Source organism: Anguilla rostrata, chromosome 13 (assembly GCF_018555375.3).
Source record: "Anguilla rostrata isolate EN2019 chromosome 13, ASM1855537v3, whole genome shotgun sequence".
NCBI lineage: Eukaryota > Metazoa > Chordata > Actinopteri > Anguilliformes > Anguillidae > Anguilla > Anguilla rostrata.
The window spans coordinates 30,192,636-30,217,128 of NC_057945.1; the positions used below are offsets into that span (position 1 = coordinate 30,192,636).

Consider the following 24,493-nt stretch of genomic DNA (forward strand, 5'->3'; position numbering starts at 1 on the left):
AATAACATAACATAACACAATATAATGATGAGAACAGGCCGTTCAGCCCAACAATGCTTGCCATTTTCCTAACTAAATTAGTGCTCTAATTACCTGCAGACTAGATAATATCTATCTAACACTGTATCAAGCCTAGTTTTGAAAATCCCCAGAGTTTCTGCCTCTACTACATGACCTGGCAGGCTATTCCACACATTGACTACACTCTGTGTGAAAAATTCCTCCTAATGTCTTTATGGAATCTACCTTTTGTTAAATTCCATTCATGTCCCCTGGTTCTACTAACAGAACTCAACCTGAAGAATCTCTTGCAGTTCACTTTGTTGATCCCCTTTATGAATTTAATGTTGTATAGTCAAATTTGAACTATACAACATTAGTTCAAATTTGACTTCTTATATCGCTCTTATTTGTTCTAGCGACAATATTCAACATGGAACTGATCTGCTTCACTTATTAATTTATACTTAAATTAAATTCAAATGTTAATCTATTTCTTTACAAACATACGTAGTTTGCCAGGTTCTTAATGCAAAACAACTTGCCAAACTGTATAGTTGAAGAAAAAAGCAAAAATACCTTTTTAAAATGTTAAGAATGGATGTTGAATGAATCAAGTTGAATGAACCATGGCTTTTTCACAACTTTTAAGTTTAACATCTGGAATCAGTTTTATACTCTTTAGAATGATTGTATATTGTTATTGTTTGGTTTCCTTAAATGTACACATTACTTTGAGTTAGGTCAGATTGAAGTAATGCATATATGCTTGCCAAATGTTCCAAATGTTTTTGTGGCAATAAACTACAGAAATATCTGAAATTTGGTATTTCTTCAGTTTAAGAATACACATTTTTGTTCATGCTTATAAATAGTATCTCTTCAGTTTTTAAGTTGTTTATATGCCATTGTGGCCCACTCATGTTTTTGAAACCACAAAACATAGATTACTTGCCTGTATCATGAGTGCTTGTGTGCCATTTGCTGATCAGCCTTCATCCCTTGTTGATTGTACTTAACTCTACCCATTTCCTGAGAGTATCACTGGAAACTTCCAGAATACTGAGTTTACCATTCTTTAACTTCCATTTGCCCATTACAATATTGAAAAAAGTATTTAGGAATATTTTTATTTGTTGTTGACTTTGAACATTTTAAAACGTAAATGTTACATGATTTATTTCCTAACTTTTACATTATGTTGAGGTTTTTTCTGTTTTTTACTGCTGTCAGGAAGGATGTATTCACTGTTCAGGCCGGTTTCTCAATGTATTTTTTCACTGGGCTGGAGGAGGTGGTTTGAACTTGGTTCCCCCCCCCCCTTTCTCTCTCTCTCAGACACACTCTCTCTCTCTCTCGCTCTCTCTCACACACACACATACTCCTACAGACTGGCTCATCGCTCCAATCTTAAAAATGCAAAGACAAGTAAAGGATCAGATCTAAGGCTGTAGCAACTGCTTGGATTAAACAGGATACAAAATCCGTACCACCCTGGATACAACCACTTCACTATGCTTAGCTGCAACATGAAGTCTGCCATTATAGTCCTTGTTGTGACACTGGTAAGTCTGTAAACTAGTTTTCTTCAACCTTTCCTTTGAGTCATAAGTATTTCCATAAAGGTTAAAAAAGACTAGTTATTCTGAGACATTTAATGGTGAAATGCTTTTATTGCTATTATGCACAGTACAATGTTCAGTGTGAAATCAATTGTCTGGTACATTCGTTGTAAGGGAGCACCTGTGATCACTATTGTACAGGGATAAACTCTGTTGGTTCTGATTTTGCTGTGTGATGTGATCCATTTTTCTGGAGACCAGATACGTGAACTTTCTGGAACACTGTTTATATCCTCATCAACGCTGTTAAATTTTACATTTGAAACAATAATTATTAAAGGAATAAGTCAGCTTCTATATTTTCCTCTCACTTCCCTTGTTTACCAATGCGTGCAGAGTTTTCTCGAATAACTTGCTTCAGGCTATGGCTGAGTTAATTATGTTGATGGTCAAGTTCTAATATTGTGTATTTTGACAGTTGCCAGGACGTTTATTTGCATAGAATGATTGTGTTTGTCTTGATTGTGAAAACAGATACACCCTTCCAGGCTTTATGTCATTGGTATAGCATCTTTCAACAACAATTTCCTAAGTATTGCACAGTTTGAGAAGCAGTAACCGTGCACAAGTTTGACTTGTGCAATGAAATGTATGAGAAGGCAAATATGTTTCAGCAGGCAGGGTTTTGGATATATGCCAGACTGCTTTTTAATCACACATCGCATGTCAAAAAATGTAATCACTGCATCATAACTTTGCAGAAATAGTTGAAAATATCTATATTTTAGGAACTATAATAAAAGGCTGTATAAAAATACTAAACTCAAACATCCTACCTGTCTTGTTTTATGCTTTATTTACCTGAGGCAAATCCTACAGGCTTAGTAGTGATACTTCTTGATCTTTGTGGCATGGTCTTTGTCTTGTGACAGAGTTAACTGTAGTAGAATTACAATAACAGGAAGCCTTACTGCTTCTCAGGTCCAAGAAAGAGTGCCCAGGTGACTTTTTGGACACGTGGGGGAGGTGTGCAATGTGTACAAATGCAGCCACTACATAAGCCCAAAGAAATTTCATACAGATAAAAGTTTAAATTAACTATCAATTCACAGTGTGGCTGGTGTTTTAATTCAAGCATTGTCTTAAACATTTTGCCAAGTTTTAGTGATTGCTTGATTCTGCTAAGACTGCTAAACAGTCTTACGAAATCCTGTTTTTAAATTGACAAATAGATTAATTCATTGATTCATTCATTTAGTGTGAGGAAACATTTGATTGAATCCCAGCCTGAAATGCAGTACTCTGTGTATGATCTGAAATGGTTATAGCTTTACTGGAAGCAATAAATAATTTGCTGAAACAAGTATTAGGTGGTATCAGAAGGTGACTGAGGCAAGTAGGATGTCTGTATGAGAATTACAAAATAATTCCTCCCCCAGCACCTGTGCATGGTCACCTCATCCTCTTCAGAGAGCAGAGCACGTCACAAAAGAGCCTGGATCATTGACTCATTCACCATTGAAGAAGAAAACCCTGGGCCTTTCCCATATCGGCTAGGAAAAGTAAGGATAAGGAACAGTGCATAAATACCTTAAATATCATTCATTATATTGTTGTGAAGAATAAAATATTTTGTGTGAATTTATAGTACATGCACATGCAGTATGTGCACGCAGACTCTCGCTCATCTGATCCCACAATGCATCTCAGGTCCATGTCGATCGAGATTACCGTGTGAAGTTCATACTCCTCGGAGATGGTGTTGATGAAGAGCCCGTCGGGATACTTCAAATAGATGAAAATACTGGATTTATCTCTGTTTTGGGAAAAGTTGATTTTGAAAAACATAGAGTCTTGAAGGTAAGAAAAAAGTATTAAAGCTTCACAAGCTGTACATTCTCTCCCACTAATAACAAATGGTTACTTGTTGGCTCCTGGAATATCCCTGAATGGATATAATATAATGCTTAAATGCACCCCAACCCCGGTGATGCAATATCGACTGCTTCCAAGTTATAGTCTGACTTGGGCCAGATTCAAACCTAGACCATAAGTCCTACCATTAATGTCATGCTGTGCCCTGTGAATCAAGATTTAAAATGCCAATTTACTTTCAAATGAATCAGGATTTTTCTCTCTAACAATTAGTAAGACGCATTATGTTTTCAAGTGGCAGAAAAGTTTGTCAGCTCAGAGGATGTCATGAAAATAACGTGCTGCTCTCCTGAAATGTGCGTGCAGCTGAAATTCGAAGCCAGAAATGCGTCTAATGAGGAACTAGACACAAGGCTGGGAGTGGAGATCTCCATACTGGACATAAATGACCAAGTACCTACATTTCAGAAACAAGTGTATGAAGTTACGATTGATGAATCACAACAACAGGGTAAGTGATAATGGTAAAAATCAACATCAAATGTTTGTAATTTTTAGGGGTTAAATTTTTTTTTAATTGTAATAGGAATACACTTTATATCATGAGTAATACAGCCTTCAAAATGATACACAACACCTTCATGATTTTATTCTGTATTCATATTTTAGAAAGCATTCGTGGCCAAACATGCATGTGGCATTTTTCTGCATGCTAGCTGTCAAAATGCATAGAATTTTAAATAAATTATTTAAGAAGTTGTACACCATCATCATAACAAATTTATTAGGTTGTGTTAAATATGAAGTGTATCTGTACATTGCTACAGTATGAAAAATTGACCATAGCTTATTGAAATTATGATGGATTACAACGTATATGCATGTTGTGCTAACACAGTCTTTCTCTAATCTGCACACAGGGACAGGTGTACTTACAGTGATGGCCACAGATTTCGACAGACCAGGCACCTTAAATGCAACAGTTGAATACAAAATCTTATCTGTGACCCCCATCACATCTAATGCTGAATTCTTTATTGAAGAGACTGGCAGAATCTCTTTCAAGGGATGTCTGGACTATGAGGTGAGGAATAGAACTGGTACTGCTAGGAAGCAGTTGAACATCTTTTGTCAATGGGAATTGCCTTTGTTTTCAAACCTTTTGAAAATGCTGAGAATTCTGGTCTTTGCTTATGCAAATGTAAACAATGCACTTGCACGGGCTGTGAAACTGTAGTATATGCATAAACTGACCATTCCATTACATTTATTTTCAGATTCTTTTGTCCAAAGTGACGCACAAAAATGCATCACTCACTGGCTCTGTACTGCAGCATTACACAACCTTGAAGAATATTAGAATTTGCTTTAGCCAATCAGAAGTGAAATACTAGTGAGCATGTTCTTTTAGTAGTCTCTGCTGTGTGCGCGTTGGTTCTAAAATGTTTTGTAAAGCCCTGGAAAGGGGCTATGCTCATTTCATAATGAAATTGGCAGGACATCTGTTCCTAGCTTGATTGTAGCAGTCTTAAAATCAAATCCCTTCTTACTTGCCTCAAAGTGATCTATCTGGAAAGGTATCATTCAAATAAAAGTGAAAATCGTATCTGAATCCGAATCTGAATTGATTTGAAACACTATTTACAAATTGACGAGTACCACGGAGTGATCTTTTAACTTTGATCTTCCCCTAGTTGTGGCAGATATAATAACAAATAACAGTAACCACCGTGCCTTTCACCAAAACCTCACCTTCAAAAAACCTCAGAATTCAATCTAGTTGCTGTGTACTTTCATCTAAACACATATAGCCTAGTTTTTTTTTCCATTTTTTAAATCAGTGTTTAATTCTCTATTTTCACTTTTCCCTACTTTTCACTTTTTGCAAAGTAGCCGGCCGGTCATATTTGCCGTGGCTATAATGAACAGTAAACTTTCAGGCAAGTTGACTGTCATACCTAAAGGCAACAAATTCCATTTTACAAGCCCATTGTTACAAAATGGAAGCTGAATAAGATGCAGCACTTTTGGTATTAAAGCCCTTGGTTCATTTATCTTACCTTTGAGGCTCTTTGCTCTTTTGATGTAAACCATTTCATAATGTGTGATTGAATCTATTTTTATATTCAGAAAGCCAATAAATACACCATTGTGGTTGAGGCAAAGGATCGTGGAGAGAAGGTTCAACTCTCAAGCTCAAGCACTGTCATCGTTAATGTTCTGGACAAAAACAACTACTTGCCTGTCTTCAATGGTGTCACAGTAAGCCTTTTGTAATGCAGTCCAGTTATGCATCTCTACTAGAAATATCATATTGCATTATACATTGTTAAAATGCGTTCGTTTATGATTTAAAAAAAAGTGTTAGAGAATATATTAAGTATAACACTTGCACTGAATTTTTCTATAACATGTAGACTCTCCAATAGAATAACGATAATATAAAGCATATCATTGTGATTATACTTTACTTTACAATACATTTGCAGACCTGAACCTAATCAACATTGGTGTTTACAGTTTATTCAAAATTAAATGCAAGGATTACTTTTTGCCTTCACCAACACCATTTAGTGCAGGGTTTCCTAAACTTTTTTTCTGATGCGATTCCAAATATATATTCACAAAGTTACGTGTCCCCAGCACCCCACCCATACAAGCCTGGTGCCTAACAATGGCGTTTAGCCGTGACTATATTGGCAATATACCACAACCTCTCGTGCCTAATTTTTTAGTTCAGCTGTTGTGATGTTCATCAGATAGCCCACATTCACATATTTTAAAGAGACACAAAATCACAAAAACATTTTGCCAAAATGTTCATACGACCCCATCCTTGAATCAGGCGACCGTACATGGGGTTGGGACCCACAGTTCGGGAACCCCTGATTTACTCGAAGCTGAGAACAAACGCTGATTAAGGCCATACATTATTCAGGCTGTGTATTAAGAAGCATCAAGAGGACCAGCTAAAAGCACTACTTTGAGCTCCTATAAGGTTTGTTGGCTCACTTTCTGACTGCATATTTCAGGGGTTGGGTCGAGTGAAGGAGAGGGAGTCCGGGATGTCTCCCCTCAGAATACACGTGACAGATAAAGACACAAAGGGTACTGCCGCGTGGAGAGTAAGATACACAATAAAGGGAGACAGGCAAGGGAACTTTGAGATCCAAACTGACCCAGAAACCAATGATGGAATCCTGACAGTCGTAAAGGTAAGGTAGCAGTCATGATCACTATATTGTTTTCATTGCTTGAATTTCAATCTACAGTTTCTGCATGAATGGTTGAGCAATTAACTGGATCTACTACCCAAGCAATGTCATACTTGCACTCAGCTGGAGGCATTATCTCCTCATCTGTTATGAAATATTTTTAGTTTCAATTCAGCCACTGTACTGTTGTTCTGTAAATTGTCTGATGTAAGATACACACATTTAAAAAAAAATCATATCACAAAAGGCTTTGACTCAACTCAACACTAATGATAAGCACTGCATTGTATTTGATGTATGGTGCACATGTGAATCATAAGATACACATAAGTATCGCATTAATTTTTTTTTAAATCATGTTTGCAAAAACAAGTCACAAACCTATTTCAACCCACAACCAAAATTTCAAATTACTCTGATAGAGTGTATTTTACTCTGAGTGCATTTTATCCTCTTTGGACTCTTTTGAATATTTTGCTGCATAGCCTCTGGACTATGAGTTGGCCTCAGTGAAACAGCTGTCCATCATTGCGGAGAATGAGGACCCATACTTCTCCTGTGAGCTGAAGAAGAAGACTTCCGGCGCCCTCTGGAAGGTGATTAATATCGATGCCGATCCTGGAAAAGGAAAGGTGCCGGTTTTCGTGTCTTCGAACGTCACCATTCTTGTGGAGGATATCAACGACCCCCCAGAATTTACATTCACCACGCGTGAGGTCGTGGTAGATGAAGATGCATCGATTGGACACTACCTGGAGACATTCACCGCCAGCGACCCCGATGGAAAATCGCCCAATGACTTTGAGTGAGATTATGTTTAAGGATGCCAATTTAGTCATTCGGTCAATCATATTGATAGCAAGCAAAATATTTTGTTTGTTAAAATAAACAGCCTGTCTGGTAAATCCTCTCTGCTTTAACATCACAGGTATATAAAAGGTGATGACCCTGGTAACTGGGTGAGTGTGGATCCCAAAACAGGTGCAATTACAACAGTTAATGCACTGGATAGAGAATCACCCTATGTGGTGAATGGCACCTATCTCATTACCTTATATGCCGTTGACAAAGGTAATATTATTATTATTATTATTATTATTATTATTATTATTATTATACTAATAAAGTTCAAATATGAGCATTTTAAAAATCTTTACTCCAAGGTGTATCTTCTAAGATGTCATTTTCCTGTTAGTTTTAACACCGTAGAACACAATCTTAGCATGTTTTTTTTTTTTTTGGGGGGGTTGTTGTAATTTACTAGTGCAGTGCGTCTGAACCAAAATCTGCAAATCTGGGCTTCTTTGAAATGTCTGTGTTATATCATCAATTTATATATAAAATCTCCACCACAATATGAGTATACTGGTTTGATTATGTTGTTTCAAAGAGAGATTGAATTATCCTAGAGTAAGTACATTTTACATTGTTGAATCACTCTGCTTCAAACAGGCGAACCCCCAATGACTGCTACAGCAACACTTACGCTCCATGTGACAGACAAGAATGACAATTTGCCCCAGCTGCAATCGAACACAATCTCCATGTGCCTGTCAGATGATGCCACTATGACCAACATCAGTGCCTACGACCTGGATGATGCCCCTTATAGTGGACCCTTTCGATTTGAGCTGGTTGGGGAAGATAAAGACAAATGGAGTCTTGACACCAACTATGGTATAATAATAATAATAATAACAATAATAATAATAATAATAATAATAATAATAATAATAACAATAATAATAATAATTCCTACATTACTTATTTACAAAGCATATATCATACAGCTCTGTCTTATCTCCAAGCTATGTTGGCCGAGCACTTTGAAGATTCCCATGGCTGAGAACGGCCAAATGGTGAATTACATGTCTGACAGTATATCTCATGATGTTTGATTTCCATATGAAAAGCACTTTTGCTGGTTGCTTTTCAGCTAACAGCAATTGCTAAACTACTAAAATGTAAATTTGTTGGATGGGAGATAGGGGTTGATGGACCAATAGGAGCCACTGTTCCTTCTTCACCAAAAATGTTCCCAGCACAGTGAGGCAGCACTACGCTCAGTCTAGAAAGTGTCATCATTTAGATGAGACACTAAATTAAGAATGTGTCACTGCCGTCTTTAAAGCTACCATGAGGTAGTGTTAACCCCAATGTCCCGGAACTGATTCCCACAAAAACATGGTCTGTACACCCGACCACCTAATGATCCCCCCAACATCTGATTAGCTGTACAATCACTTGCATTTCCTTCCTCCTCTTGCTCCCTTGGTCATCACTGCAAACAAGAATCTTGGGTGACCTACCATGTAAAGTTGATGTTTAAATGAACAGCTGGTTTATGAAACCATGTTCCTCAGCCATAACCTGGGAAGGTCCCTGGATGCCTCTGGGAGTGCTGTTATAATCTTTTAAGTAAAATAATTAGAATTATTATTCGGTTAATGAGTCAATAGGTTAATTGGCTCATTTGTTAATTGACTGATGTTTTCTCCCTAAGCACGATCTTTTAGAGTTATGAACATTCTCCTTTTCTAAAGGGACCACGGTGAATCTGATTAAGAAGAGCACTGTCTACGCTGGATTTTATAAGCTGCAGCTCAAGGTCTATGACCAGCAGGAGCGCTTCTCTGTGCAGAACATCACGGTCGCCGCGTGCGACTGCTCCATAAGTCAAGACTGCTCGGCCCGTGCGGCCGCTTCCAAAACCCAAATCAACAGCAGTGCCATTGGGATTGTATTCGCTGCCTTACTACTGCTACTGGGTATGAAACCTCTTTGAATTATGAGTACGCTACCATAGAGCCGTCTCGCTCCGAAGTGAAGTAGCTAATTCCAGCACTGCAGTGTTGCACCATATAGCCCTAGACTGAATACAGGACATGCCTGATGCCCAACCCGCAGAATCTCGCTGGGACTGCAATGCAGCTGCAATGCTTAGCTGGCCATTGTTGATTGAAATAGACGTACTTGGCTAACTTGTTTTAGAGCACACACCTTCTAGTCTTAGCTAGTTGGCAAAGTACAGCCCCCATCTGAACAAACTGCTCAATGACCCCAGTTACTCATGCCTGACTTCAGTAACTGGGGGACACCAGAAACAATAGAAATATAATAAATGGCTACATAGCTCTAATATCCTGCTAGATTTCATTACACAGCTTTCTGTGAATTGCCAATGGCACTTGGCAATGGCAATGGCAAAGGGGAATAAGATGCTATATTTTATAGAAGTCTCACCAAGACTTACATACTCATATATTGTACATTAAAGTTACCTGACATCGATTATTACATCATCACACAGAAATTACTTTATTCTAATACAACCAGCAAAGGCATATTTCTGGACTTAATATCCCTTTCCTTTTCCTTTTATTTTATTTTATTTTTTTTGTGAGTGTTTATTTGTTCAACACAAGTTTGGCAAGTTCAGAGGTCGCCAAAAACAAATATAAAAATTCTGTACTTGAAACAGTTTCATATTTTTATTTATCACAACTTATCACTAATGTACATTGAATACAGAGGATAACTAATCATTTTGGCTAGTCATTTTGTATTGTAGTTATGATACAAAGTCACAATGCAAGTGAAATTTGAAATGACAATTGGAGAGAATAGAGAAGTATTGATATGATTTTTGTTGTGTCATATGAAGGTTTCTATAACGTGTGTGTGTGTGTGTGTGTGTGTTAACCTAGCTTAAATGGTCTTTGCTAGGCATTAATCTGCTATAGTACTATTTATTTAACCATTTGCTGTTTGTCACAATGAAATCTTACTACTGTGTGCTCTGGTCCTTGATGGCAATGCAAAGCTTTTCTCTTGAATGATGTTCTTGCCTGTTTGGATTTAAGGGATTCTGCTTCTGGGCCTTCTTCTTACCTGTGGGAGAGAGAAGACCGAGTTCCCATTTTCCAGTGATACTGGGGATGTGCTACTCTCCTCCAATATAGAAACACCTGGAACTGACTGCAAGGTACATCTCTTGTCAGCTTTCAATCAAAAACATGCATTCAATTTGTTTTTTTCAATCAACATTTGTCATCGAATTTACCTTAATTAATTAATTAATTAATTAATAAAAGCACAGCTGTTCACTGAGCTGGAAACTTTTCTCAAGAAAATTTAAAGACTTGCATTGATCAAATAATACACTCTGAACTGAACTGTTCAGCATTTAGTCTTTTGGAATTGGGTGCTACTAGTGTTTCTTTTTGGTCTGCTTAAAATGTCATGAATCAGTATTTAAATATATACGCACAACTGCCATCTTTATCTTTAAGATTCCAGAGACACCTCAACTAGTCAAACAGGACCAGAGTAAAACAGCAACACAAGCAGCTCAAGGTTTACATGGACAAAATGGTACACTTATTCAGTCATCCAACCAACAGGCAGCCATTAGCAATCAACAGGTAATCAACAGCCTCTGAAAATGCTTCCAGAAACCAATGACCAAGACTGAATTGTCACCAATGCAATTCGCAATGTAATGGCATTATAATTACGACACATGAAAGCACAGTATTCATGTGCAAATGAAATAAGCTTTTACTGAAAAAGCATGCTTCCAATGGCGATTCCAAATATGCATCTTACTCCAATTAAATTAAAAAAGTTCTGATCTTCTTTTAGGTTGGAGCTCAATGGTACAATTATCGAGTGTATGAAAGCAGCCAGGGACAAAGCTACCATCAACACCACAGTAATGCAGTGTACAAGGTACAGTTATCATCTGCAAGTTTATTTCAGCCTGTTTTCCACTAAAACTATTTATCGCTTACACTTGCATTCAGTGGTTAATTGTGTTGCTTTTAATTCTGATTTTAAAACATGAGCTCGCAACGGTCACTGAGTAGGAATGAGCGATATAAGGTATGTGAAACTTTTGTGAAACATGTAAACCTGCACATATTTGCCCTCTGTAGTGGCTTTGGCCTGAGCAACCCCATTCGGTGTAAATATTACACTGAGGCTTGTTTTTGAGAGATGCTTATTTTTTTATTACAGTTAAGAAGTATCAGAGTGTATGTCGTGTCACAAAATGGATTTTCACTTTCTGAGTTTTCCCTTTTAATCAGTCTTTGCAGACGTCAACGCTGAGCGGACACCATTCCGCATCCTCCCGCGGTGGCGCTTTGTTCTTAAAAAAAGAAGCCCTCACCTCATTGGTCTCTCAGGTACCTTCCGATTTATGGTTATGCATTTTAAGCTATTAAAACTCAAAAACTGATGCAGATTACACACAGACACTAGCGGCCAGTTAAAAGTTCTCGGATTCTTGGCATTACATTACAGGCATTTAGCAGACGCTCTTATCCAGAGCGACTTACACAACTTTTACATAGCATTTTTACATTGTATCCATTTATACAGCTGGATATATACTGAAGCAATTTCAGTTAAGTACCTTGCTCGAGGGTACAACGGCAGTGTCCTACCCGGGAATCGAACCTGCGACCTTTCGGTTTTCCTTACCCACTGTGCCACACTCTGTCCAATATGTTTTAGTTTTTAGTTTATTTATTTGACGATTCACTTTAAAAGGACAATTGCATGGTTGCAAACACCAATGTACATGCACAATTAAAAGAGCATCAAGGATAACACAAAAAAGTCACAAGACTTATTTCCATTGTGGTCCTTGCTGTAGCTAAATGCACCCCATTCCATTCTGCACCTGAACAGCTTGTTTTCCATGGTTGACACGGTCTGAACATGCTGAAGTTGCATCACGATTCAATACACTACTGTATTTGTGGAAGGTCGCTTTACATACAGGATGAAATATTTTAGCTCCCAGTTCACAGTCTCTTCGCATGCTTCTGTTTATAAGTCAAAATATCTGGATCATACAAACTGAAAATTCAGGCAGATATTAACTGTCTCACAATGCTGCTCCTGAAATGTGAGTCTTTGATTTTTTGCTGAGTTAATGCATTGAGTTCCTTCTTCATACTGAGACCACCATATCAGTCAACCAAAATATTATAAAGATCACACATGAATGTCAGCAACAAAAATAGAACAACTGCAATCTCTTGTTGACTCCACTGAGTTTTTGAGTTCTGTATGCATTGGTCCTTGTCCATCTTCAGAGACTGTCTTCAATCCAAGCATTTGAAGAGGAGCTGTGCGATTATGACCCCAAAGTGTACACTTGTGAAGAAGATTTGGTGGTTAACCCAGAGCTGGACAGCATCTCCGTTGACGAGGGCAGTTTTGTACCGGATGACCTCCTGTACCTGGGACCAAGATTTCAAACACTGGCCACAATATGCAGTCCCACACCAACACAGCCTTAGATGGACAACAGCAGGTACGAGATCAATGACGTGTCCATAGAAAGCAGACATCTGCATAGAGTGTGAGATGCAGGACGTCTTTCCAAATAAGACAAACATTAGTCCACTACATTACCTTAAAATAATGAAATGTTCTTTTTGGGAGAATAGAGTAGTATCATTTCCAGGTCTCAATTAACCTTTTGTAATTATGCTTATACCTGTTAACTGGATTCACCACTGATAAGACAGCTTTTCTCTTTTTCCTTATATCACAAAACATTTTGTTATTTCCTGTTTGAGAATATATGACTCGTTGAAATGAACTATATCGCAAGGGATGGTTGTCCATATCAATGTGCTCATTATCTCTTTAAGGTGACAGGTTTTTATTATGGCTTTCATTTTTAGCTTTTTACCGCATCCTATACCAGGGTTGGCAGCTGATTGGGTTAATTATTGCTGGTTTACCTACTTTTTCCTAAAATAATATCAACTCAACACATTCAGATATTTGATGGCAAGATAGACCAGTTTTTATCCCCAGTAATCATAATTGTGTTTGCTCGGTGACACGTGTCTTATAAAAAGTTTGTCTGCAGGTTTTTGGCCAATCTTTCAAAACAAGGAAAATGAAAGCACCTTTATCTGGGCTGTGATGTGTGGCAGGTGTTTGGCTTCTTCGACAGACAGGTTAAAACATGCTTACAATGTTGAAGTCAACCTGTTCTTCAAAAGGCTTGTTACGTAATAGTATGCCATTGCTTGCAGCTTGTAGATTGCTTTTGAACATAGAGAATAATTTATGCTTTTCAGATTCAATTTCTATATTTTAAACCAGTCAGAGCAGAGTATTTTTATTCATTTATTTGTGTTTTATTGGAAGCCAGGACAGCAATGGGATGTGTGCTGCTCTGTAAAAAAAAAAAAAAATATTGAGCTACAGGAAACCGGGAAAAGTGCAATTCCCTGATTAAGGAAAGATTATTTGTTTACAGACATAGTCACACAGAAACATCTCCAGGGTAAATTTAACACTAACAGAGTACATATAAAACCAACAGGGACTACGTGTATAGTACTCTAGTGCTCTGTAAGAGTTGATTTAACACTGATCATTTTACTGTGCACCACTGAGTGAATGAGGTGAAAATAATTACATACAAAACAGTTCCCAGTTTTACATTTCTGTTCCTCATTCTGTCATACTGTATTTGAATTAATGTTATCATTGCTATCTTAAAATTGCTTCAGTCTCACTGTTTCTCATTGTTCTGCTGTAGCTGAGGTAGGAAATTAAGACACATAAACACCCATGATGTTTTTTTTGTGTGTTTTTCAGCAATTGAATATCCCCTGAGCTTTCTATGTAAAGTGAATCTAACTTATTATGTTGCTCAAATGCATTTCTCAGGGTTCTATGCAACTAACGTATTGAGTTGAGAAAATTTTTCTCAATCTGTGAAAGACAAACAAGATATGAATTTGAATCTGTAAATCAACACATTAAATTTTTACCTGACTTCTCCATGACTTGTCTATTAATTAATACAACTGCTAGATCAAATAATCATGATGTGGATTTACAAAAGTGATATTATAACATATAAGGTTTAGATACCGAAGCTGGTGTGTGTGCTACATTAAAGATTATTTAAAAGAAAATCTAACATGATAAATGCGCAATAAAATTAACTTTTAAGTTTTTTAAGTTTATCTGTAGCTTAAGAAACTGTATTGTGGCCTTTAATTACTTCCCTTTTCACAAGGGTGATTAGTTAGAATGCATGTAAAATCCCTTCACCACAGAGAAAGCTAAAGAACAGAATCAGATTAATGTTGATCTAAACAAATCAGGTCATGGGAAAAAGACACCTAAGCACTGTTCAGTCAATAATCAGAAACTTTCAAACATCTGAAACATTGATGTTGACTTTCTAGGAAGATGATGCAAGTGCATGTTGTTCCCAAGTACAGTGAGGAAAAAGAATAAGAACTCGAGGATCATCGTTCAAGAACTGCAGAGTTTAGTTGCATCTTGGGGTCACCAAGTTTCAGAATCTACTATAAAATATCACCTCCGTTCCAACAGCCTCTTTGGAGGGGTTGCACAAAGAAAGCCATTACCAAGAGCAGCCAACAATTCAACTGTCTGCCAAATGTTATTGGAACTATGAGTGGAACTGGGTTCTATAGTCAGATGAGAGCAAAAGGTAACTTTTTGGCCATGAACACCATCTGTATGTTTGGTGTAAACGGACGGAGTGTGGCACAGTGGGTAAGGAACTGGGCTTGTAACCGAAAGGTCGTAGGTTCAATTCCCGGGTAAGGACACTGCCGTTGTACCCTTGAGCAAGGTACTTAACCGGAATTGCTTCAGTATATATATCCAGCTGTATAAATGGATACAATGTAAAATGCTATGTAAAACGTAGCTCTGTAAGTCGCTCTGGATAAGAACGTCTGCTAAATGCCTGTAATGTAAAAAGAGGTTACATACCAGGAAAGGCACCTTGTACCTATCATCAAATATGTTGGTGGACCATGATGAATTGGTTTTTTTTTTTGTTTTTTGCTGCCAGTGTGTTTTTTGTTAACATCAAAGGCATAATGAATTCCATGAACAGGCAACAGGCCAAAAAACCGGGTTACCTTCTTCCTGGATGCTGTGGCTTGGCTGCAAGCGGATATTCACATAAGACAATTAAACCCGAACATAGAAATCAACAGAAACAACATTAAAATATTTCTGTGAAAACAAAATGGCCATGAAAAAACTTGTCTCTGGACAAATAAACCTACGTTCAGAATTGAAGAGAACAGTCCACAAGTACAAACCTAAGAAGGATTTTGAAAGGTTCTGCTTGGATGAATGTTTCAAGGTCCCTCAAAATATGCTCTCCAACATTTTCAAACATTATAGGAAAATTCATAATCCCACTATCCTTACAAGGGGAGTCGTCACCAAAGACTAATCAAAAAGGTGCCAAAAATGGTCAAGAAATGTTCTGTTTTGCTTGATCCGATTGATTTATTAATAAAGTACAGTATTTCCCACATAAAGTAATAAGCAATGGTGTTGTTTTCTACAGTATGTTTTGTGTATCTGTATCAAGGTTGCCAATAATTTTGGAACATACTCTAAATGCACAACCCCTTGGTTTCAGAAGGTCCATAGTTAATTTGTTGACCGTAGGTGTTATAGAAAGGCATGATTTTTTCTAGGTTCTCACAGAAAACTGAACAGGTTTCAACACATCCCTTTTACATATTCATGGTTTTATAGACTGACACAAACTTGATTGATTGTTCTGGGAACTTAGCCAAGTGGCTCCATGATCTGGGCAAGGCACTGCCCCAGGTTACATGATACATTAAAAATTGTTATATGTCAAATTTAAGATATAAGATGTTTGCTTTTGAGTGTGGGAAAAACACTATAAAAATGAAATTATTATTGTATATCATAGCATTATTTTTGCACATTATTGTAGTGGCAGTATGGTAAACCTAAATTACTTAATTACAGGATATATCAGTCAGGTTAATATACTTTCACAGAATCAAATAATTTCAGGTAATATCATCTTTGAATACATCCTGCAGTGCTGTGGATGTGTGCACATTATTTGAATTCTCACATAAAATAAAATCAATTCAAATTAGTTTTTTTTGGGTTTTAGAATGTATTTATGTCTGACTTTACCATGGAAATTTGAGGCATGCACATCTTGATATATTTCCACCAGATAGGTCATTTTACATTTACAACTCAACCAAAAGTGTTTTTTAGTACATGAAATTCTTATGTTAATTTTCTTACTATCTAAAAATACTGGAAAAAACTGTGAATGTCAGTGCAGTATGTTAATTCAAGTATCAAAAATAAAAACAAACTGTCAAGAATTGTAAGTACTTTATTGGCAGAAAGACTATTGGTCAAAAAATTATCCTCTTGTCCTGTTTTACAGTTATATCAATTGTAAGGCAAGTGTCACCAAACATAGATTCTATTTAATCCAATCAATGTAATTTATTGTAAAATGAGGATATTGTATTGCATTGGCACATTTTTTGCATGTGTAGAAAGAGGACTTCAGCAAGTGTCTGCAGGCATAAATAAAATGGAGAATGCTAAACCTTCATTAGTTTGCTTTCACACTAAACAGTAACAAAAGTGGGTAATATACAATATACAATCAATCAAGTTCAATGAATTTCTATTTTTTAACATTCATATTATACATTAATAAAATTTTCATGAATGAACAATTCTCTTTTTGTCCATTACTCTTTCTCACACAAATTTAAACTTGTTTTTCTACAATATGAATGACTTTTTAAAAGTGGGGCAGTGTGTTGTATGAAAGTGTATGATTGTCACAGAAAAGTGTAACAGCTGTCTGACAGCCAGTCACTACAACTCCACCGAACCATCATATCTGCTGTCAGTCAGTAGTTTAAAATACGAGTGATGTGCTTCAGAATACATTTTCCTGTGGCGTGGAGGGGAAGTACCTGCTCATATGTGTATGGCCGCTGAGCCTCTGTGCTGGTCCCAGTCTGTCCAAGGTGGTACGTGCCCTCCTGGTAGCTGGAGCACTGAGAGGAAGCTCCCTCCCCCTGGCCTTGGGGTACGATAAATCCACCAAGACTGTCTATGCTCTCACATTCTTGTTGTGCGATGGCCATGCCTATATTATTTTTATTTTATACAGTATTTTTTTACAGTATTTATATATTTGAACTAGGGTGACCTTGAGTGTCCAGAAAGGTGTCAATCACTCTTGTTCTCTAGGTGCTCAACGAGCCAGCAACGGTGGCATACGAGCTCCCCCTGAAAATCGCTTTCCAGAAGTGCGATCATCCTCCTGTCAGCAAGGAGGCCAAATTAGCTCTGTGCTGTGTGTATGTCCTCAGCATAGCTGTGCTGTGTACATGTCCTTAGCATTCCTCATGTCCTTAGCATCCCCCTGTGCTGTGTGCATGTGCTTAGCATTCCCCTGTGCTGTGTATATGTCCTTAGCATTCTCCTCTGCTGTGTGCATGTCCTTAGCATTCCTCATGTCCTTAGCATATCTCTGTGCTGTGTACATGTACTTAGCATACCTCTGTGCTGTGTGCATGGCCTCAGCATAGCTGTGCTGTGTACATGTCCTTAGCATTCCTCATGTCCTTAGCATTCCCCTATGCCGTCTGCATGTCCTTAGCATTCCCCTGTGCTGTGTATATATCCTTAGCATTCTCCTCTGCTGTGTGCATGTCCTTAGCATTCCTCATGTCCTTAGCATATCTCTGTGCTGTGTACATGTACTTAGCATACCTCTGTGCTGTGTACATGTCCTTAGCATACCTCATGCCCTTAGCAAACCTCTGTGCTGTGTGCATGTCCTTAGCATAACCGTGCTGTGAGGATGCTATTGGCTGTACTATGCACTATTTCCTGAGAATAAATGACAAACACAGCTAACATCTAGGACTTGGAGCCAACACTGATTTCTCAAGTCAACACACTACATAATTACTGTGTAATAGGGTAAACTTTACTTTTTTTTTTGCAAAAATTCTTCGCTGGTGTTATATGATATTTCTTGATAGTCAGGACTCCACAGCTGATTTCTTTCCCCACACACTGCTTGCCTTCTCTGAACCTGGAATGCTAGCGTAAAAATATTACCTCCTTGTAGTGAGGAGTCCTCAAAGTTCCTCTCATTGCTGGACTCAGTGTAGGAGGGCTGTGGATATGTTTCCCCCCCCATAAAAATAAATAAATAAATAAGTAAATGAATAAATGAATAAATACAAAGAAAATGTCCTGTTTGTTGCTCTCCTCCAAAGCTGGGATGAGATTGAAATCCTTGAATGGACCCCAAACAGGAGGCCTACAGTAAATATTTTGTACACAGTACTCAGGCATAGGAGATACAGGTATTTCAGTAAGATAGTAAGTTAGAATGATGTTTCATATTTTTAAGGGATAAAAAGAGGGAAAATTAAAAAATAATTTATTATTATATGTTTTATTAAGTGTTTAAGTTAATGATGTACATATTTCTATACAGCCATTTAACATGTTTCAACAGACACATTGAGTTATGCCAGTTTAGTTACACATTTATTTTGAATTGTAACCTACATCACATTTGTAGGTTACTACTCGGCAGTTCCACACCACTGGCACACTATCTACTATATATCACTCACTAATCAAAAATCTAACTATTACCTTCTATATCATGTGTTGAGCCACCTCTCCTTTACTTCGAGGGCGACAGACATCAGTGTGATTTTGAATTTAGATTTTTTAAATAAATATAGAATATTATAATGTTATTCCAATTATTCTATACCTCCAATTAGGTTCATATAAAATACTCCAGTTCTTTGAAAAGGGGAGTTGAGTATATTTTTCGGCTAATACAAAAAAAAAAGATAGAGAGAGCGAGATTAAATTATTACCAAAACACATGGAGCTGTTTAAGTATTAAATGAATTGCGGCTCACTGGTCATGCATTTAGCGATGGTTCATTGATTTTGTTACGTGAAGGTGAAATGACATACCTCTGTAAGATTATGGTACAATCCCGGTACACAAAAGACTGCCCATTGAATCCGTACGTCCGACGATACATTCACAACAAGTGATACGTCCATTCTCATACGTAAAGCGAGGCAATACTTTGTCACGCACGCAAAACATCATGCGTACAGTAAAAGCGCTGTCGATGAAACAAACGAAACAAGTTTGTTCCCGGAAGAGGCGCTGCGGCATGATTTTGCTGTTTTGCGTCTCACGCTTCACTTTCGATTTCGGTATTTCTTGGTTTTAAGTAGTTGCTTTTCTTTGCAAAGTTAATCAACTTTAAATTCGTGGATTCTTAAAAGGCCATGAGTTACGACCGTGCTATCACAGTCTTCTCCCCGGACGGTCACTTGTTCCAGGTGGAATATGCCCAGGAAGCTGTCAAAAAGGGTTCAACATCTGTGAGTAGTGACTTGGATAACGTTAACTGAATGTTAACGAAGGACGTGAGGGTCATGTTGATATGACTTAGCTAACTAGGTAGTTATCTTGCTGCTCTATGCCTAGTTTAGCCTACTATCACAGATTTATCGGCTAGATTGCTAGTTGATGTAATTTAAATTACCTGCAGTGCAGCTAAAATTGTGCGAATTCATCCACATGGTTGACAGTGTAGCATTGGCTAGCTAGCTACATCCTGCTTGTTAAATACAGTGTTACAGTAGCCTAGCTATGGTATAGCTGTCGGTAACAGTATCCTAGTTTGATATCACTTGTTTTCTCTGCAGTACAAGTGAATTAGAATGAATATAAACAAAACATGTAAGTTAGGACTAAGTTTGTTAGACAATCAAATTATTTTTCGGCACAATCAACGGCTATCTGTGTGGATATTTAATTCCAGTTCCTGTTCAATCAGCTACGATGTACTGTAGTGTTAACCATGCTGTTTGCTGTGCTGAAAGGTTGGGGTGAGAGGCAAAAATATCGTTGTGGTCGGTGTAGAGAAGAAATCTGTGGCCAAACTCCAAGATGACAGAACCGTGCGCAAGATCTGCGCCCTGGATGATCATGTGTTCATGGCTTTTGCAGGTGAACAGTGCTACTCATTTGTGAACTAGGGTTCGGATTACGGGGGGATTGGGGGGGTCTGACCCCCCTAGTTAAGACTTGGACCCCCCCCAAAAGAGGTAAAAACAACAGGTCAGGGGGTTCGAAACATTTATATAGCCTTATAAAGAGCCTTTTTTAGCTCTTTTGGGGGAGTCCAAGTCTTAATTAGGGGGGTCAGACCCCCCAATCCCCCCGTAATTCGAACCCTGTTGTGAACCATTACCTGTGCCTCGACAATGAGTTTATAAACAAGGCAACCAATTTCCAACCCTTTTCTCTCCAGGTCTGACAGCAGATGCCAGGATTGTAATTAACAGAGCGAGAGTGGAGTGCCAGAGTCATAGATTGACTGTGGAAGATCCTGTGACTGTTGAATACATCACCCGCTACATTTCCAGCATGAAACAGGTGAGAATTATAATTATGTTGATTAAACATAATTGATTAAAGATGCATTTTTGTTTCTTATTTTATTCAAATGTATTCTTAAATGAATGAGACACAAAACATGTAAGGGAACTTTGTAGACAAGTTTTTTTTTTCTAAATGTATTGTTTCTTCTCTACCAAGCGGTACACTCAGAGCAATGGCCGCAGACCATTTGGAATTTCTTCTCTCATTGTGGGCTTCGACTTTGACGGAACACCACAGCTTTACCAGACGGACCCCTCAGGAACATATCATGCTTGGAAGGTAGGCCTAAGAATTTACCTTTCTTTAAAAACAAAAAACAAACAAAAAAACAAAAACAAACAAAACTACTGGGTCTGCCTGCCATGTAAAGCTTCAGGCCTAGCTCTTGTGGTGTAATATAAACAGTCCAGTAGGCCTCATTATATCAGTGTAATTGGATGGGCAAAGTAAAGGGATGTATTTTTCTGGACGGTAATTACTCTGATTAAAATAATTATTCTCAGTATTGAAATTGAATACTGCAGTGACCGTCATAGATTTGACAAAGTTAAGTACAAACATTTGGTCCCCCAGTGGAGGGGTCCAGGGAAGGGCACATAAAACCGGATATTGACTGTCTGTGTTTCTCCTTGCTAGGCAAATGCCATTGGGAGATCAGCTAAGACTGTGCGGGAGTTCCTGGAGAAGAACTACAAAGAAGATGATATGGAGTCAGACACAGACACCATAAAGCTGGTTATCAGAGCTCTGCTTGAGGTTATTAATACTATTACTGTGATCTAAAAAACATATTGCTGCACAGCAAATATGCAGTTTCACTGCAAATTTACTTGGCTCTGTCCCCAAAATTAGTTTCACGGTGAACTGAACAAGATACAGAAATTGGTGGACAGTACACACATTTTTATCCATATACAAAAGAATGCCGGGTGAGATGATCACAGGTTCACATCATGAGGCAATGTACAATTAAATTTGCTTCACTTGTATTGCTTCCATAAATATAGTAGGGTATTGTGTATTGTGCCCTAAATGAGGGCATCTACTAAGCAAAAAAGTTAACAGCCCTGTACAGAAAGACTTTGTATCTAGTTCCTCAATGCTCATCATGTATTTTCAGGTGGTCCAGTCTGGAAGCAAGAACATTGAGCTGGCCATTATGAAACGCAATGAGCCTTTGAAGGTATGTAAGAGTGTATGCATGTATGAGTATGAATTCCTACCTTGCTTCTCTGTCTAAGCCTGCTCTCTCCCTATTTAATAGTTAAAGGCCTAAAATAACAACTTATAAACCATAAGTCATTGTCAGTACATGCATACTGTACATACAGTGTCATTAAAAAGTATTTGCCCCTTCCTGATTTTCTCTTATTTTATATTTGTCACACCGTATGGTTTCAAATCTTTAATATTAGACAGATATTTGGACAAAATGTACTAATAGACAAAGGGAACTTGAGTAATCACAAAATATTTTTAAATTATTATTTCATTTATTTCATGAAAAAAGTTATCAAACTTTTATCACCCAATTAATATCACCCAAGTAATTGCTCCCTGATATGATATGATATGGGTGTTTGATAACTCTTTTCATTAAGTGAATGAAATAATTTTATAAGTATGTTTTGTTGACTCAGGTTCCCTTTGTCTATTAGTACATTTTGTCTAAAGATCTGAATTGTCAAATATGTAATAATAGAAGAAATCAGGAAGGCGGCAAATACTTTTTCATGGCACTGTACACACATGCACATACAATTAAACTTTGGTATTTGGAAGCGTTACTGTAGACATTTAAGCACAAACACCTCCAACCACTCATTTCATCAAAATAAAGTACTGGAGTCAAATCAAAATTGATAGAGGCCTATAAGGTCAAACCTAGTTGATGTGAATGCATACTCTGGGTCCAGGACTTGGGAGAATTAATTGTCTTTTGTTACACAGATCCTTAATCTAAACTTCCACAGACTGATTGTTAACAGGGTGTTGATCATTAGTTATAATATAGTGTACCAGTTCTCTGACTGCTGCTGCATTTTTTTCCAATGTGTCATTTCCCATGTGAATAACTGCCGTCCTCTTGTATTCCATGCTCAGATTTTGGATCAAGAAGAAATTGAAAAGTATGTCTTGGACATTGAGAAAGAAAAGGAAGAAACTGAAAAGCAGAAGAAGAAAACATAGAACATTCCTTTTTTGGTGCTGTGACCAGATTTCTTTTCCAAATGAATGTGCCTCTAATATCCAATAAATGGTTTGTTTACAAGTACATCTAGCTGCTGCAAACTGTGGAGTTTTTATGTCATTACAAGCATTCCTCTACAAGAGCTGCTGAGTGGCTCTCCCTATTCACACTGTTAAGGCACCGCACTAGTACCTAGATGGGTCTCACAATCCTGGATGAAATCCCGATTGTGCCAGTGCTGACCATGGCCAGAAGCCCCACAAGGAAATGCATTACTGCCAACAGCTTCACCCAGAGTTAGGGAGGGTTCATTTGGCTGGGATCTGCATCTCATTGCTCTCTAGCAACTTGGGTGTCCACCATCTGCTTGCTAAAGCTGCACATGAAGTGTCTTCCTCTGACTTATGTCTGTGCAAGCCTGGCTGGTGGGCTATGGTGTGAAATTAAGCAGCTGGTAAAATTGTGGCCTGTAATTTCCTCTCTAATCACGAACATGAATCTAAGTCCTCAAAATAAGCCTGCACTTTAACATAATATTGGTCCTTTCATATCCAAAATGTAATATCAGAGTCAAAACAACAAAAATTGTGACACTGTCAGATTGCAGGCCTACTGCCAATGCCCACATCTACTTTGCACCCCAATATTTCCAATTAATTATTTTAGACTCCAGATGCCTTTTTATAGCAGAGAAAAGCCAGCCTTGATCTATATGGTCTCGCATCATTACTTTATGGAGCTAGTAAACTAGCTAGCTAGGGATACTTAAAGGTTGGTGTGATCACCTTGGAGAAAAGGCTGATGTAAAGGCAACAGGCATTGGCAGGCAAATTACGTACTGCACTCCAATTTACCACTTTGCTACAATAGAACTTTGCTCCTTAGCTGTGCAATAAATGAAAACGACAGATTACTAATAGTATTCTGATATAATATCCCCCGATTCCCATTCCACGATCCCCCTCTATCTACCCTATTTTCCCTTGTTCAAAAAAACTTTTTTTTCCCTCGTCTACACTCCCTTTCAGATTAATTCTAGTCTCAAAGTATTAGGCTACCTATCGCCAGGGGTGTTGGTTGGTTATACACTTTGTTGTACGTCGCTCTGGATAAGAGCGTCTGCCAAATGCCTGTAATGTAATGTAATATGTAATGTGTTACAGCCTGACTAAATCATAAAGATGTTGGTGATTTGAGAATCTAGGTTTTTTTTTATTTTATTTGCACTCATTGAAGTCTCTCTGAATGATAAATGTTCTGAGCCTATTGTATTTTAAAAGTACATTATTCAAAAGTAAACATTGTT

General features: G+C 37.7%; 2 protein-coding genes across 3 annotated transcripts; both read left to right on the top strand.

The window, feature by feature from the left end:
* Positions 1-1,321: 1,321 nt before the first annotated feature.
* cdh27 (cadherin 27) lies at positions 1,322-14,473 on the top strand. Of its 2 annotated transcripts, XM_064305485.1 has the most exons (16): positions 1,322-1,565; positions 3,002-3,124; positions 3,273-3,422; positions 3,804-3,948; positions 4,358-4,521; positions 5,568-5,699; positions 6,470-6,652; positions 7,138-7,457; positions 7,581-7,723; positions 8,105-8,329; positions 9,196-9,420; positions 10,516-10,637; positions 10,945-11,076; positions 11,297-11,383; positions 11,743-11,841; positions 12,760-14,473. In XM_064305485.1, exons 1-16 carry the CDS (start codon positions 1,515-1,517, stop codon positions 12,964-12,966), a joined length of 2,508 nt encoding a protein of 835 aa, XP_064161555.1. In that variant the 5' UTR covers positions 1,322-1,514; the 3' UTR covers positions 12,967-14,473. The 2 variants fall into 2 exon arrangements, with proteins under 2 accessions (XP_064161555.1, XP_064161556.1); XM_064305486.1 differs by lacking the exon at positions 11,297-11,383 and having other exon boundaries at positions 1,323-1,565.
* A 5,186-nt stretch (positions 14,474-19,659) lies between these two features.
* On the top strand, positions 19,660-23,271 carry LOC135237990 (proteasome subunit alpha type-7-like). The gene is made up of 7 exons (XM_064305591.1): positions 19,660-19,930; positions 20,435-20,561; positions 20,866-20,990; positions 21,153-21,275; positions 21,633-21,752; positions 22,117-22,179; positions 23,100-23,271. The coding sequence occupies exons 1-7, from the start codon at positions 19,835-19,837 to the stop codon at positions 23,184-23,186; spliced, it is 741 nt and encodes a 246-aa protein (XP_064161661.1). The 5' UTR covers positions 19,660-19,834; the 3' UTR covers positions 23,187-23,271.
* Positions 23,272-24,493: the final 1,222 nt, after the last annotated feature.

Bases quoted from the DNA above. Each gene is read 5' to 3' on its own strand.
- LOC135237990 (XM_064305591.1), top strand. From the start codon at position 19,835: ATGAGTTACGACCGTGCTATCACAGTCTTCTCCCCGGACGGTCACTTG. The intron at 19,931-20,434 runs GTGAGTAGTGAC...CTGTGCTGAAAG, and splicing joins TCAAAAAGGGTTCAACATCT to GTTGGGGTGAGAGGCAAAAA. The intron at 20,562-20,865 runs GTGAACAGTGCT...TTTTCTCTCCAG, and splicing joins TGTGTTCATGGCTTTTGCAG to GTCTGACAGCAGATGCCAGG.
- cdh27 (XM_064305485.1), top strand. From the start codon at position 1,515: ATGCTTAGCTGCAACATGAAGTCTGCCATTATAGTCCTTGTTGTGACA. The intron at 3,949-4,357 runs GTAAGTGATAAT...ATCTGCACACAG, and splicing joins TGATGAATCACAACAACAGG to GGACAGGTGTACTTACAGTG. The intron at 11,842-12,759 runs GTACCTTCCGAT...GTCCATCTTCAG, and splicing joins TCACCTCATTGGTCTCTCAG to AGACTGTCTTCAATCCAAGC.